At 46.3% G+C, this 12259-nt stretch overlaps 1 protein-coding gene across 2 annotated transcripts in view; it reads right to left on the minus strand.

The window, feature by feature from the left end:
- The window catches only part of Mapre2 (microtubule associated protein RP/EB family member 2), a 134039-nt gene that overhangs the window by 83223 nt on the left and 38557 nt on the right, over positions 1–12259 (minus strand). The window contains exon 1 of one of the 2 annotated variants that reach the window (XM_052201503.1): positions 5339–5585. The exons of the other annotated variant lie outside the window; for it this stretch is intronic. Coding sequence (XP_052057463.1) covers positions 5339–5457 — 119 coding nt within the window. The 5' untranslated portion in view covers positions 5458–5585. Of the gene's footprint in view, positions 1–5338; positions 5586–12259 lie in introns of those variants that run through there. 2 annotated transcript variants of the gene reach the window in all.

Raw genomic sequence — 12259 nt, forward strand, 5'->3', positions numbered from 1 at the left:
AATAGTAATATGTAGCATGGGCCAGTTGGACGTATGCAGTGTTGTAAGAGGTCAGAGCATCCCATACCCACTGAGCGCATTAGAGTTTCATAGTCACACAGCTGAAGGACAGCCCAAAAGCAATTTCTTCTCTTTCTGTGTTGAGATAGGGGCTCACATAGCCTAGGCCAGTCTTGAACTCCTGATCCTCCTGTCTTGGGTATTGGGATTACAGGCCCACGCAGCCAGATCCAGCTTCTGAAAAGTCTAATATACTCCATTGTGGGAATTGTTATTTTTCATAAAAGGGTTGCAAATCTATTTGTCCTTGAAAGTGAAATCAACAAGATGTAAGCCGTGATCAGATGACACAGGGTAAACTTTCAGGCCACTTTTATGACCTCCATCAAGATGGTGTGCTGGGGCTGCCTGAGACCCTTCCCAGGCCACACCTCTCCCTCCTTCTACATCTCTCACACTGATGACAGACCAGGGACCCTGTTCTAAGTTTTTGACAATTGAAGGAGACAGAAGGGCTCAGGTACATTAGCTCTGTCATCAGTCTGCCAGCCAGGAAGAGACCGCGGCTCCTGTCCCTTTACAAGGCTTGCTGCTTTCCCTCCCTCCTCCACAGGAGAGATGCCCCGAGCCAGGCAAAGGCCTTCCCTTGTCCTGCTCGCTGCTGACTGTGTCTTGAGTTTTCTCACTGTAAACTGAAGATATCTTTTCTTACTTTGAGTCACTGTGGGCTCAGGAAATGCAAACCACTTCTGCTAGCCGACTAAGCAAAATATTGACAGCAAGTCCATCTGATACAGAGGGAGCTGTTTCTATCCCTGGCTTAATGAGCACTCAAGATTCTTCAAGGGGCATCTAGCTCAGAAGCTGACCAGAGAGGACAATAGAGTATGGACTGAATTTTCCCACCCAAATGGGATATTTGGATCTTTCCCAGTAGTTGAATCTGAGGGATGATTTGTTTCAGTATCACATGGTCCCTAAGGACAGAAAAGATGCTGCCTTTGGAAGATAGGCCTGAATCCAGAGGGGGAGTTCATGCTCCCACTCTGCTGAGATCCTGGACCACAAACACCACCACAGAGCAGGCCAGCTTCTCCCAGAAGGCACAACGTCCACATGCCTTTCATAGAGGCTCTGAGGAAGGCCCCCAAACCAAGTCTTAAGAAGAGGGCATCAGATCTTATTACAAATGGTTGTGAGCCACCATGTGGTTGCTGGGATTTGAACTCAGGATCTTGGGCTGAGCCATCTCTCCAGCCCCTAAGTCAAATATTAAAGACAAAAACCAGTATTTGTAAAAGTCTCCTTTGACACTAATCAACAGGCAGATAATGGAGACCCATGGGGAGACCTTCGCTGTTTGTAAGTGCTGTTCTAGAAGTATCATCTGAAATGTACAACCTGAGGTGGTAATGTGAGGCATATTACCATAGCTCCTGCTGACTGGGACACACTTCAGTTGGATATTTTCTAGATGTGCACAGGGGATCCTTCTCTATGTTCCTAAATAACAGCTTGCTTTAGAAAAACAAAACAAAGTGGCCAAAGCCGGATGTTCTTCTAAGTGAATATTTTGGGCCCATACTTCTGCTTTTCTCCACAGTTCACTTCCTGGGGCCGAGCTAAATGTTTTAAAGCGTTCAGAACACATGTGCTCCCGTAGCTGCACGCCGGAACACCCGTTCTCAGAAAGTCCCCTCTATACACTCCTTCTCAAAAGCCTGGACCGTGCAAACAAGGATGCGTCGGGCAGAAGGCCAGTTAATAAATCTCATTTCCGACCGGCCGGCCGGCATCTGTGTAGAGCAGAGCTGTAGGGAGTACCCTCTCCAGGGAGACCCAGACCACGACTCATTCGCTCTCTGAATTAAAGAGCGTCACCCCCCAATGGCCCTCGCCACATTTATTTTTTAAGCAGCTCTTAAAATATATGGATCCGTAACTGCAGGGCGGGGGCGGGAGGGGGGGAGGCTGGGGCTGGAGATGCTCTCCTGTATAATAAGTTGTAGAAATGTGTGCAGCTGGCTTTACTGGGCCACTTTGGTACTTCATTGCTTTAAATGTAATTAATGTAATTTCCAACACAAGGCTGGGTTTTTTTGGGGAAGGGAAGCTTGCTGTTGTAACTGAAGTGCACGGGGGGGGGGGGGGGGGGGGTTTTGATAACAATTTGTTACCTATTCGACTCCAGGCACCAATATCTGACTTATGATGGCTACAGCAGAACATCATGCCATTTTATGGTGAACACATGGTATTTTGGCCCCGAGGGATGGGATGGCTCAGTTGGTAAAGGTGCTAACCTCCAAGCTTGGAGACCGAGTTCGATCCCTAGAATACTGTATAGACAGTGGATGGAGAGAACACACTCAGGCAAGGGTGTCATCTATGGCGTGTGCACTCACCCACCCTAAATGAATACAAGCCTCACGTCGTGTGGGAAGCCATGGTCCTTCCTAGGTGCTCACACATCTCTTGTCTGAAAGGCCAGAAAGGTCAGGTGTGTTCCAGTCTAGACTCCTGAGAGCGGACCCTCTTTGGTAACAAAGCATTGGTTTACAAACCCACGTGCCTGCATGTGTTCTCTGCTGAGGATGAAAGCCACTGCTTTAGCAGCCAACCTCACTTCTCTTTAAAAATAAGGTGACATAATCCAGAGTGGTGGCTTAACAGTTAAGGGCACTGGCTGCTCTTACAGAGGACCTAGGTGCAATTCCCTGCAATCACAACTGTCTATAACTGCCTATAATCTGACAAGCTCCTCTGGCCTTGGAGGGTGTTCATGAATGTGGTACATAGACATACATGCACGCAAAATAGACACAAAATCGGGGGGGGGGGGGGGGGACAAAAGAAGAAAAAAAGGACTACAAATCCTTCATTGTAAGAAGCAATGTCAGGACAGAAAGCTTGCAGTAAGAGCCACTGGAGTCTCCCTAGGTACCAGGGATGTGGCTGGGAACAGAACTGCTTCTGGTCTTGCTAGGACCTTCAGTCCATAAGGATCCCCAGGGGCTGCACAGAAAACGAGCAGGCATATCTTGCTGTCTACAGCCAAGGTCAAACTTTTACTTTGGTCAAATCTCTTTTGTGGCTTTCAAACTGCCTTCCAAGTTTCCTCGGCCTTTGGATGGCTACATCACTCCAGTCTTAGGATGCCAAAAGAATGATGGAATGCGTCCTGGGCAGAAAAATGTGTCACATTCTTCCCTTCCCTCAGGTCTCTCTAAAAAACATGCAGTAGTTGTACTCTACTGCTCATTCATTTTAAAGATCGTGGCCTGTCCACCATTCGGCACAAATGGAACCGTGAAGACGGCTCTCTTGGTTGGGTCCACGGCATCTGTCTCTCCCTACAGTGCCCAGCAATCTTGCTCTACAAAATCCAAACACAAGGATGCTGCCAAGAAAGCGCTTGCTTAGTCAGACCTGCACTGAAGCTCAGACTTTTCTCTTTTTAATTTTATTTAATTTCAGGCACCTCTATAAGAAATCAAAACGCAAAGCAAAAATCACTTAACTGGGAGGAATAACTTGAATTAAAAACACAAATTCAGTTTCATTTTAAAGCAATGCCTTTTTTTGCTTTTTCTTTCACAAGGCAGGCCCATTCGACCTTTCTGTCAAATAGTTTTCCATCACCACGCTGAGTTGTTCACATGAGTAATAAAACCCAACTAGGCAACTTCCTGTGGCCCACGTGGTACAGTGTGTACTCCATCCTAGGAGCAGCAGCGACTGACAGGGCAGGGACTGAGTCACTTAGGAAACGACGGCCTCCGATACATCGCCTCTCAGAACAGTTCTAAGTGAGTTAGCCCGGCGACCTGTTTTGTTCATTTCCAAATTCTCTTTTTAGGTTTTGAGGTGGATGCTCCCAGTGGAGGAAGGTTAAGGAGGAGACAGACTTTCAAACTGCAAGATCCCCAAAAGGGCGAGTCTCAGAAGTTGAGGAGGAACCGTGGCTTACATTAGGAGAAAAACAATCGCATGAAATCTGTAAGGATGCTGTGTGACTCTATTCATTGGCACCATGAGACATGAGATTTGGTGACCTAATGGGTGCAGCCAAAATGAACACTAAGTATTTACATAACTGCCAGAGTGACAGGGCAAAGGGTCGCTTTTAACTCCCCCCTCCCTTTTTGAGTCAACAAATGGCATCTCTGCTCAAAGAAAAGGAAGTGGGGTTCTTTGGACTCTATGATATGCTATGTATAGAATTTGAACATAGAATATTCTGCCCATAATACAATTTGGGAATTCAGATGGAAGACTTAATTTTTTTTTTTTTTATAAAAAGAGTTATTTCCTGTTGCTCACTGGCTGAGAGGATGCATCTTACAGGTATGTGTGCTTCACTTCAAAGCAAAAGCATTGTTGATGGCTATGAAGGTTACATTTAAAAATAGCCACCTTAGTACAAAAGAACTTGAGAGGAAATACAACCTAAGCTATCTGTCTCCCTGTAAGTCTGGCCTTGAGCTGCCTAAGACCCACGCTAGGTTCTGCTTCACATTGTTATCCTTATCAAACAATGCAAACAATTTTAAAGAGCTTATCTATGGGGACATATTGCCAGATATGTTAATGCAAAATAGACGCCAACAGCACAGGCAACTCATTAATCAAAAAGCTCACAATACAATGACCGATAGATAGTATTCTCATCCTCAAATTAGACCTCAGCAAAACATCAGGCATCACCTTTCTACAGTAAATAAGAAAGAAGGGCTCCCCCACCCATGCAGAGCCATAAAACTCTTCAGAAAATGCGTAGCGGCACCAGGTTTTTGTTTTTTGTTTCTTCTAGATCTGAAACAGTCCAGTCTCTTTCTAATCAGTCTAGGCTTCTATGGAGAGAATTTTGGTGAATGTCTGACACTGTGACCTCTGCTGTCAATCCTTGCACCAATCAGCGCGCAGAATTCTTACAAAGCTCCATCAATCTGGCGGTTTAACATCACACACTGCAGCTTCATCTAGAGGATTCCATCTTTTCCTGCATGCTCCCCAGGTTAAGCGCAAGCGCGCTCCTCACCATCCTCCCTTTCTCGCCATTCTCCCGTTTGTTTGCTCCTTTAGTGCCCGCCACCTAATGGTTCCTTTAAATGCTAAAAGGGAAAGAGGGGAGGAAGTGCAGAGCTTGTGTCCCTTCGAGGATGCGGGAAGACGGCATGCAGGAAAGAGACGGAGGGAGACCCCTTGCAGGCAGCAAGCCTATCCACCCGCTAAAGCCTCCATGCTCACGCTACCGACACGAGACCCTGCAACCAAGCAATCCCGGCCTCAGCGTTACGTAACGGGACAGACCGTCCGCAGCCTCCCGTGCCAGTACCTGTAGGACCGCTCCCCGCGCACTGTGTGCTTCCGGAAAGGAATGATAGTCCCGTTATCCTGGATGATGTCGTTGTTGTTCTCGCCATTTGGGGACAAGGTTTGGGTCGGCCCGGGCATTGGCGCTCTCCCGACAGAGGGAACACACGCGGAGGCTGACTGGGGCGGAGGGCTGTGTCTCCCCGCTGCTTGCTGCTCACCCTGCAGCCGCGCTCTGCTCCAGCTCCGCGCCCGGCCCCGCCCTCCAAAGGCCCCGCCCTCGAAGGCCACGCCCTCCCACGTCAGGGCGCCTGCAGCAGCGGCTGTGACTGATCACGTGGCCATCTGTCGCCATAGCAACCCGCTAACTCGTCAGCTTGCCTAGGTTCATGCAGAGCTGCGCAGCACGAGCGCCCCGGGCTGCAGGCTGCAGAGCCAGGGGCTGGCCGGCATCTGGCATGGACCCGCCCTGCGCCCGAATGCGAATGGCTCTTCCTCTAGCTGCTTCCTCTTGGACCTCTCTGTCCCTGCAGCTGAACACACAAAAGGACCCATACCCAGGCCTGGGGAAGCTCCAAGGCCCCGGACAGGAAACGTGGTCAGGTTGCAGGACAAACCCACAAAGACCTGGTGGCTAGCTTCTAGAAAAAGGTGGGGGACTAAAGGGGTTAAGTTTTCCCGCGTCCTCTACGCTCCAAAGCAGCTGCCTTCTGCTTAAAAGGAGCAGAAAAATGAAACCTGTGAGGAAGCTGCATCTTCTGAGACCATACTGTGAGGACGACCGTTGCAAATTAAATGACTGTGCAAAAGAATTCCCCAAGAGGGCCTAAAAAATTATTTATGTAACCACCGGTTTACAGTATTACCATTACAGGAGACCTTTTTATCTTTTTTTTTTTTTTTAAAGCAGGCTCTTAGTGGTTCTAGGCTGGTCTTGAACATAGAGTGCTCGCATTATACATGCCTCAAAGCTCAGCTGCCGTTTAATTCTTTGCCCCCTGATTCGTATCGCTGATTCTGTCCTTTATTACCATGTGAACTAAACAAGTGACCACCACATTTAACACTGGGAAGCTCAACACTCAGGCTGTTTCAGCAGTGCAATTGTTGTTATCAAGTAATTTGACAGTAAGTCAGGAACCATTGTCCCCAATTTAAAAACCAGTAAACTAGAGAAGATCACACAGGAAATGGTAAAGCCAGGCTTGCAAAAGACGTGTTATTTCTAACCAGTGTGACCACACACTATGATCTTTGGTATTATAAACCTAAGTAATAAGTGGGTATTTTAGGTACATGTCCAAAATAGTGTGAAGAGATGGCTGTGTACGGAATTGCAAAACCTATGAGGATCCAGTAACAGACTCCAAACAGTCCCTGTATGAAATCAGTATTTTCTCTTTCGGAGAGAAAAGGATCTAAAGGATTCTCTACTCTTTAGAACATTGGCCTCTCCCATAGGAGAGAGAAAGAAACATCGGAGGTGTAAAGGTACCACATGAATGACAATAAATAGCAAAGAGTGGTCAGCTATGACTATTCCGCCATTGGCCACTACATAGCCTGTCAGCTTCCCCATTTTGTGATACAGATATTAATAACAAAAATTCTGTCATTCCTGAAAATTCAACAGCATGTGTCCCCGCTTATAAGTTATTTCTGTGTCAAGCTTCTGGGATTGGAATCAAACGTTTCACAGGCCAGATGGTAATGATAATCTCAAACAAGCCCCTCTCCGTTTCCTTTTTATTTCATACTCCATTTTGGCTGGTTATTTTAATAATTTTATTTTTCTGCTAATTCAGTTACTTCCACAGGACAAAAACTGGTCCCTTCATCTGAATCCCTCTTATGACAATTGCATTTCTCAGCCGGTCGGTCGGGATCCAGGTCTGACCTGAGGCTCACGAAGGCCCACGAGGAGATGCTTAAGTCTGAGAAACACACCAGGTTTCATTCACATCCAGCAACTAGCTCAAGGGGCCTGGCGATTCCGTTCACACTTCCTCCTGCTATTTCTGTTGCTTGACCCACTTGTCTATTTCTCTGAGTTGCTTCCTTTCACGACCGCTTTCCCTGCCGGAAAGGCAGCCAGTCTAAACTTGAGAGACGCTACCCACAGCTCAAATGTTCTGTTCTCAACTGTGCTCTCTCAGTGGGAGCTCTTGATGGAGCTCACCTCTGCTTATTTAAATGTGCTAGACATATTGGTGCTACGGTGAGGACTAACTTGGTCAAAACTTGAATGCATAGTTCATTAATTTAAACTCCTTTCCATCAGTAGTTTGCAGAGTAAACACTTCTACCCACTCAGCCCTGTCCAGTTGCTCAAGGCGGGGACAATGGCCAAACATTTAGTTGGTAGGCTAAAAAGGGAGGGATAGTGAGTCCAGCAGGAGAGGGGCTCTCAAGCTCTTATAAATCTTCTTCTATGGCTTCTCTGAGCCATGTTACTATAAAGGGACTCAGAGAGCCCCTGAGACCAGCCATTACCCTGTAAGATGCAGGAGTAACAGGGGTAATAATTTGAAAACATTAAACAGATGTGTTTTCATTCTTCTCCCCATAAATCAGGTTACCTGGCACCTATTCTCCCATTTGGCCTTGGAGGAAAGAGGAAGGCAAATTCCACTTTGGGGAGGGACTAATACAGGCTGGGGAAATTGGTCCTGGGATTTCCACCCAGAAAGGTGGAAAGGGCCATCTTTTCAAGGCCCAGTAGAATGTAATGAAGATTAAAACAAACAAAAACAATAAAAAACCAGCCAACTGGTGTCTAGGTCTGTGTCCTAGAAGACAGACATCCAATAGGCTGAAGGCACAGCCAAAACTAGGAGACCTTCTTTGTCGCATTTCACACCGAAAAATCTAAAAGGGCTCCTCTTGAAAGAATGTCTCAGCAATCCTTTCCATCCCAAAAGGAGGTGCATCCCAGTGAGGACCTCCTTGCTCGATGATCCAGCCCATCACTCCAGTGAAGATCTCTTTTGTTTCACAAGCTATGGCTTCATCACAGTAGGATCCACTTCCCCAACAAGGTATGTCCTACCACAGCCCCATCAAGGCAAAGTCTGATCAGATGCCAGAAGAGAAGAAAGTTCTAGAAGTTTCCATTTGCCCTCAAGGAAATAAGCCGGAGGGTGAATGGTGGATGCTTCAGGGAGCTGAGTTTATGGTAGTGGTGATGGCAAGGGTGTTACCACATCAGGTGGAAAGGAACATTACAGTTCACAGGAACTCAAATAGGAGACATAACTAGCTGAGAGAAGAGGGGCGCGATATCAGAGCCAAGTCTGTAGGGAGAAAGTGCTGCTAAGAGTTCAGCGTGGAGCACCAACTGGAGGCCTGGATGCATCTGACCAGAATGCCCCAGTGTCAGACCAGAATGCACTGCAAACTCGAGGACTGGCATGGGACCCAGAGCCCCACCGCCCTCACATTCTGGCTTTCTACAAGCCCTTCTCATCCATCCAGTCCTCCAGACAGCAGGGAAAGGGTAGAGGCTCTTAACATTTGATCATTTGTCCGAGAGATGGGGCTCAAAGGTGCCTCAACTGGAAGGTGCTGTAGTACTCTGAGCTGGCAACTCACCTGGCAACTTTCTGGTTCTGTAGTGCCTAGCTGGCTAAGGGAAATCACATAGATGAAAGAAAGAAGAGAGGAGAGAGGAGAGACCTATGTACATCTGATTACAGATGACATTTTTGCTCTGCACCCAGAGGGTTACCTAAAATTGCAGACCTAAAAATGAAGACCACAGTCCTGTAGCTCTAGGTACCCTATGTGTGTGTGTGTGTGTGTGTGTGTGTGTGTGTGTGTGCCTGCCTGCGCGCACACATGCACACATTTGGGGTATACACCATTCCTCTTACCAAGCAGTATATTAAAGTTGGGGCTCCTGGACTCAGGCAGCTGTGGGTGCTAGGCTTGGCTTGGCCACTCACTGTTATGCAATTTTAATAACTTGCTTCGTATCTTTAAGATCTTGATCTCTGATCTATAAAGCAGTCACAATAATACTGGGGTTAAATTACATAATGCCCTGGAAACACCTGCCACTGAGACAGGCATATATCAAGTGCTAGAGGAAGTATTAGTATTTTTATTTTTACCTAACACAATTTCCTTTCTTGTGTCCTAGCAGTCGATAAAGCAAGAGAGAAGAAAGAAAAGAAAAGAAAAGAAAGGAAGAGAGAAGAAAATCCCCTCACCTCTGACCTCAAGACATTTCTAAGGCTGAGGGTAAGGGAGAGGTATAACGTAGTTGCAGTACACATGCTAAGATCTGTACCAAACTCATGCAGTTGAACTGGGAAGGAGGGTCTGAGTTCTCTGGGCAGCTGATATCTGTCTAGGATGAGAAACGGCAACCTCTTTTGATCACTTCCTGTGTGGCACTTCTCTTAGGGAAGGGCCTTCCACTGTGGCGTTCACTGTGTCTGTAGGCAGTAGGCACTAAATAAATGTAGTCATTCATTCATTCATTCATTCATTCAATGAATGATTTAGGAGTGGAGCAATTTGTTAGTAGTTGGATATCGTTTCTTGCCCATCAGGTGAGATGCTTATCCAGTAGGAGGCGCTGTCATTATAAAGAGGGATGGGACGGACAGCAAGGATGGAGTAGGAAGGCCTTCGCAGAGACAGGAAAGGCTGTGCTCTCTGCAGAGCACTGCAGACTGTTTTTGCATGGAAGGGAAGCAGAGTGCACAGTAGCAGAGCCAGCGTGAGGAGCGGCCTATGGCCATGCTGGAGAGCCTGGCCTGGATCTGAGGTGATCCGCAAACAGGGGGTACAGAAAGGGCTGCCAAGGATGACATCTGCATACCGCGTTGTGGTGGGCAGAGCATATGACTCTATATTGAAGAAGATTGGAACCAGCCAGGTGATCAAGTAGATAATGATGTAAGTTAGCAAGCTTAGAAATACAGATTAAACTGTTCTTTTGGAAGAAAGTTTTTTTTAAAATGTGTTTTAGTCATAGAGAAAACCTACAGTGGGCTTCATATACAACACATAGTCCTTTAATATTTGTTGTGGGTCTCAATCCTATCAGATGTGTTTGATGTGGATAGACACTAATTAGTGGATAACTGTCTCCCAAGCAATTGCTGAAGCTGTGGCCCCCTGCTCTTTCTCACCCAGGCAGCAAGATAAGACCCTTAGGAATTCTGTAAAGGCTGAGGCTGAAAAACAACATGTGCACAAGGAGTTTGCCTAGGGCTCCAAGTCTCAGGAGAGAGACTTCCCAGGGAGGGGCAGGGCTCTCAGCCAAATGTCATCAAAGTCTGAATCAGATAAGAACCAAAAGGAGTATTTACTCTAAAACTGAGGGAGAAGCATTTATTCAAGAACCAAGAAAGAAACAGAAGCGTTTACTCAGTTTGATAAGTTCTCAAGTTATTTTTAAGGGGTAGATTTCAGATCAGACCTGCCAATGATTGCTGACAGAAAGAAAGGCACCTTCCAAGGAGGAGGAAAAGCTGCAATTCTTGCCGAGGACATGAGTTTTCCAACTAAACCACAATTGTAAAGGAAAGGGAAGATATTATTATGATAACTAATGGGGCTCTGTGAGCATCTGCCCTAAAATACTCCTTGCCATCTTAGAACAATGCACTAATTGATGAATATGCCTTCTATACCGCACACAGCTGGATTGACACCCCTTCTCAACTCTAATGGAGTCTGTGTGCTACACACAAAAGAGCAAAAACAACAACAAGTAAAACGGAGGTATTCGAATTTTATGTTTGGCAAGCAGGGTTTCTAGGGCATGCCCAGAGGACAGAGAATCAGAGGCAGGATAATAACAGCCAAAGGGGAGGGGACACCATCAGATGTCTTTTCACCAACCAGGCCCTGGCAAAGAAGACTGGATGAAGCACAGATAAGCGTTCTCTCAGGATGTAGGACAGAGAGCATCAATGGTTGCATATTGTCAGAAACTCCCCGCTCTCCCTCTCCTCTCTCTGCCCTGCCTTAGATATGGTAAATAACAAAAATATCATGGCAGAGCCAAAATGTAAGAGCAGAGCTGCCTCTAGCAACTCATGGGCCAGGACTGGGTATGAATCTGACTCCATCCCAGAAGCTCCTTGTCATCGGCAGGCCTTCGCAGGTTAAAATGTGTTTATGGACGCTGATCTCCATCGCTGTCAAAGGCATTCACAGCTGTTGCACCACCTCTGATGGGGGCTTCTCGGCATCATTATCACCTCCAGATACAGATGGGATTCCACTTGGCAGTCACATCTGCTGCCCCAGGACAGACTATTTCTCACGCGCTTGTGCTCTATTGTATTTTTGAATGGGAAATGGGAGGTTCTGTTTACTAATGACTTAAAATATTCTATAAACCCCACGTTACATCAGGGAATAGAAAGTACAGTCTGTTGGCTAGTGGCGATGTCCCTGAAATCACATCAGGGATATAGAAACGACTTTGGATTTGATTAGTGTTTCCTCTGGTCTGATAAGAATTTTGTGATATAGGCTTGGCTCTGGGCTTTAGATAATACCAGTTATCTGAATCTGATAACTGTTCTCTCCCAGATTCAGAAAGGTATCTGTAGAATCAACTTACAGAGTTTTGTTTTGCTTGAGACAGGGTCTCACTCTGTAGCTCTAGCTATCCTAGAACTCACTATATAGACCAGTCTGGCCTCAAACTCACAGAGATCCACTGCCTCTGTCCCACAAGTACTGGAGTACTGGATTTTATTTATTTATTTATTTATTTATTTATTTATTTATTTATTTAGACCAATACAAAATACTTCTCTCTCAGCCCAAACTCTGGGTCTTCTGGAAGAGCAGCAAGCACTCTTAACACCTGAGTAATCTTTCCAGCCCCTAATGCTGGCTTTTGAGATCATTTGTCATTGCATATTGTTTATGAGACAAGCTGATAGCATAGTGGATTTGTTCAGAAGGCAGGGTT

Source organism: Apodemus sylvaticus, chromosome 13 (assembly GCF_947179515.1).
Source record: "Apodemus sylvaticus chromosome 13, mApoSyl1.1, whole genome shotgun sequence".
NCBI lineage: Eukaryota > Metazoa > Chordata > Mammalia > Rodentia > Muridae > Apodemus > Apodemus sylvaticus.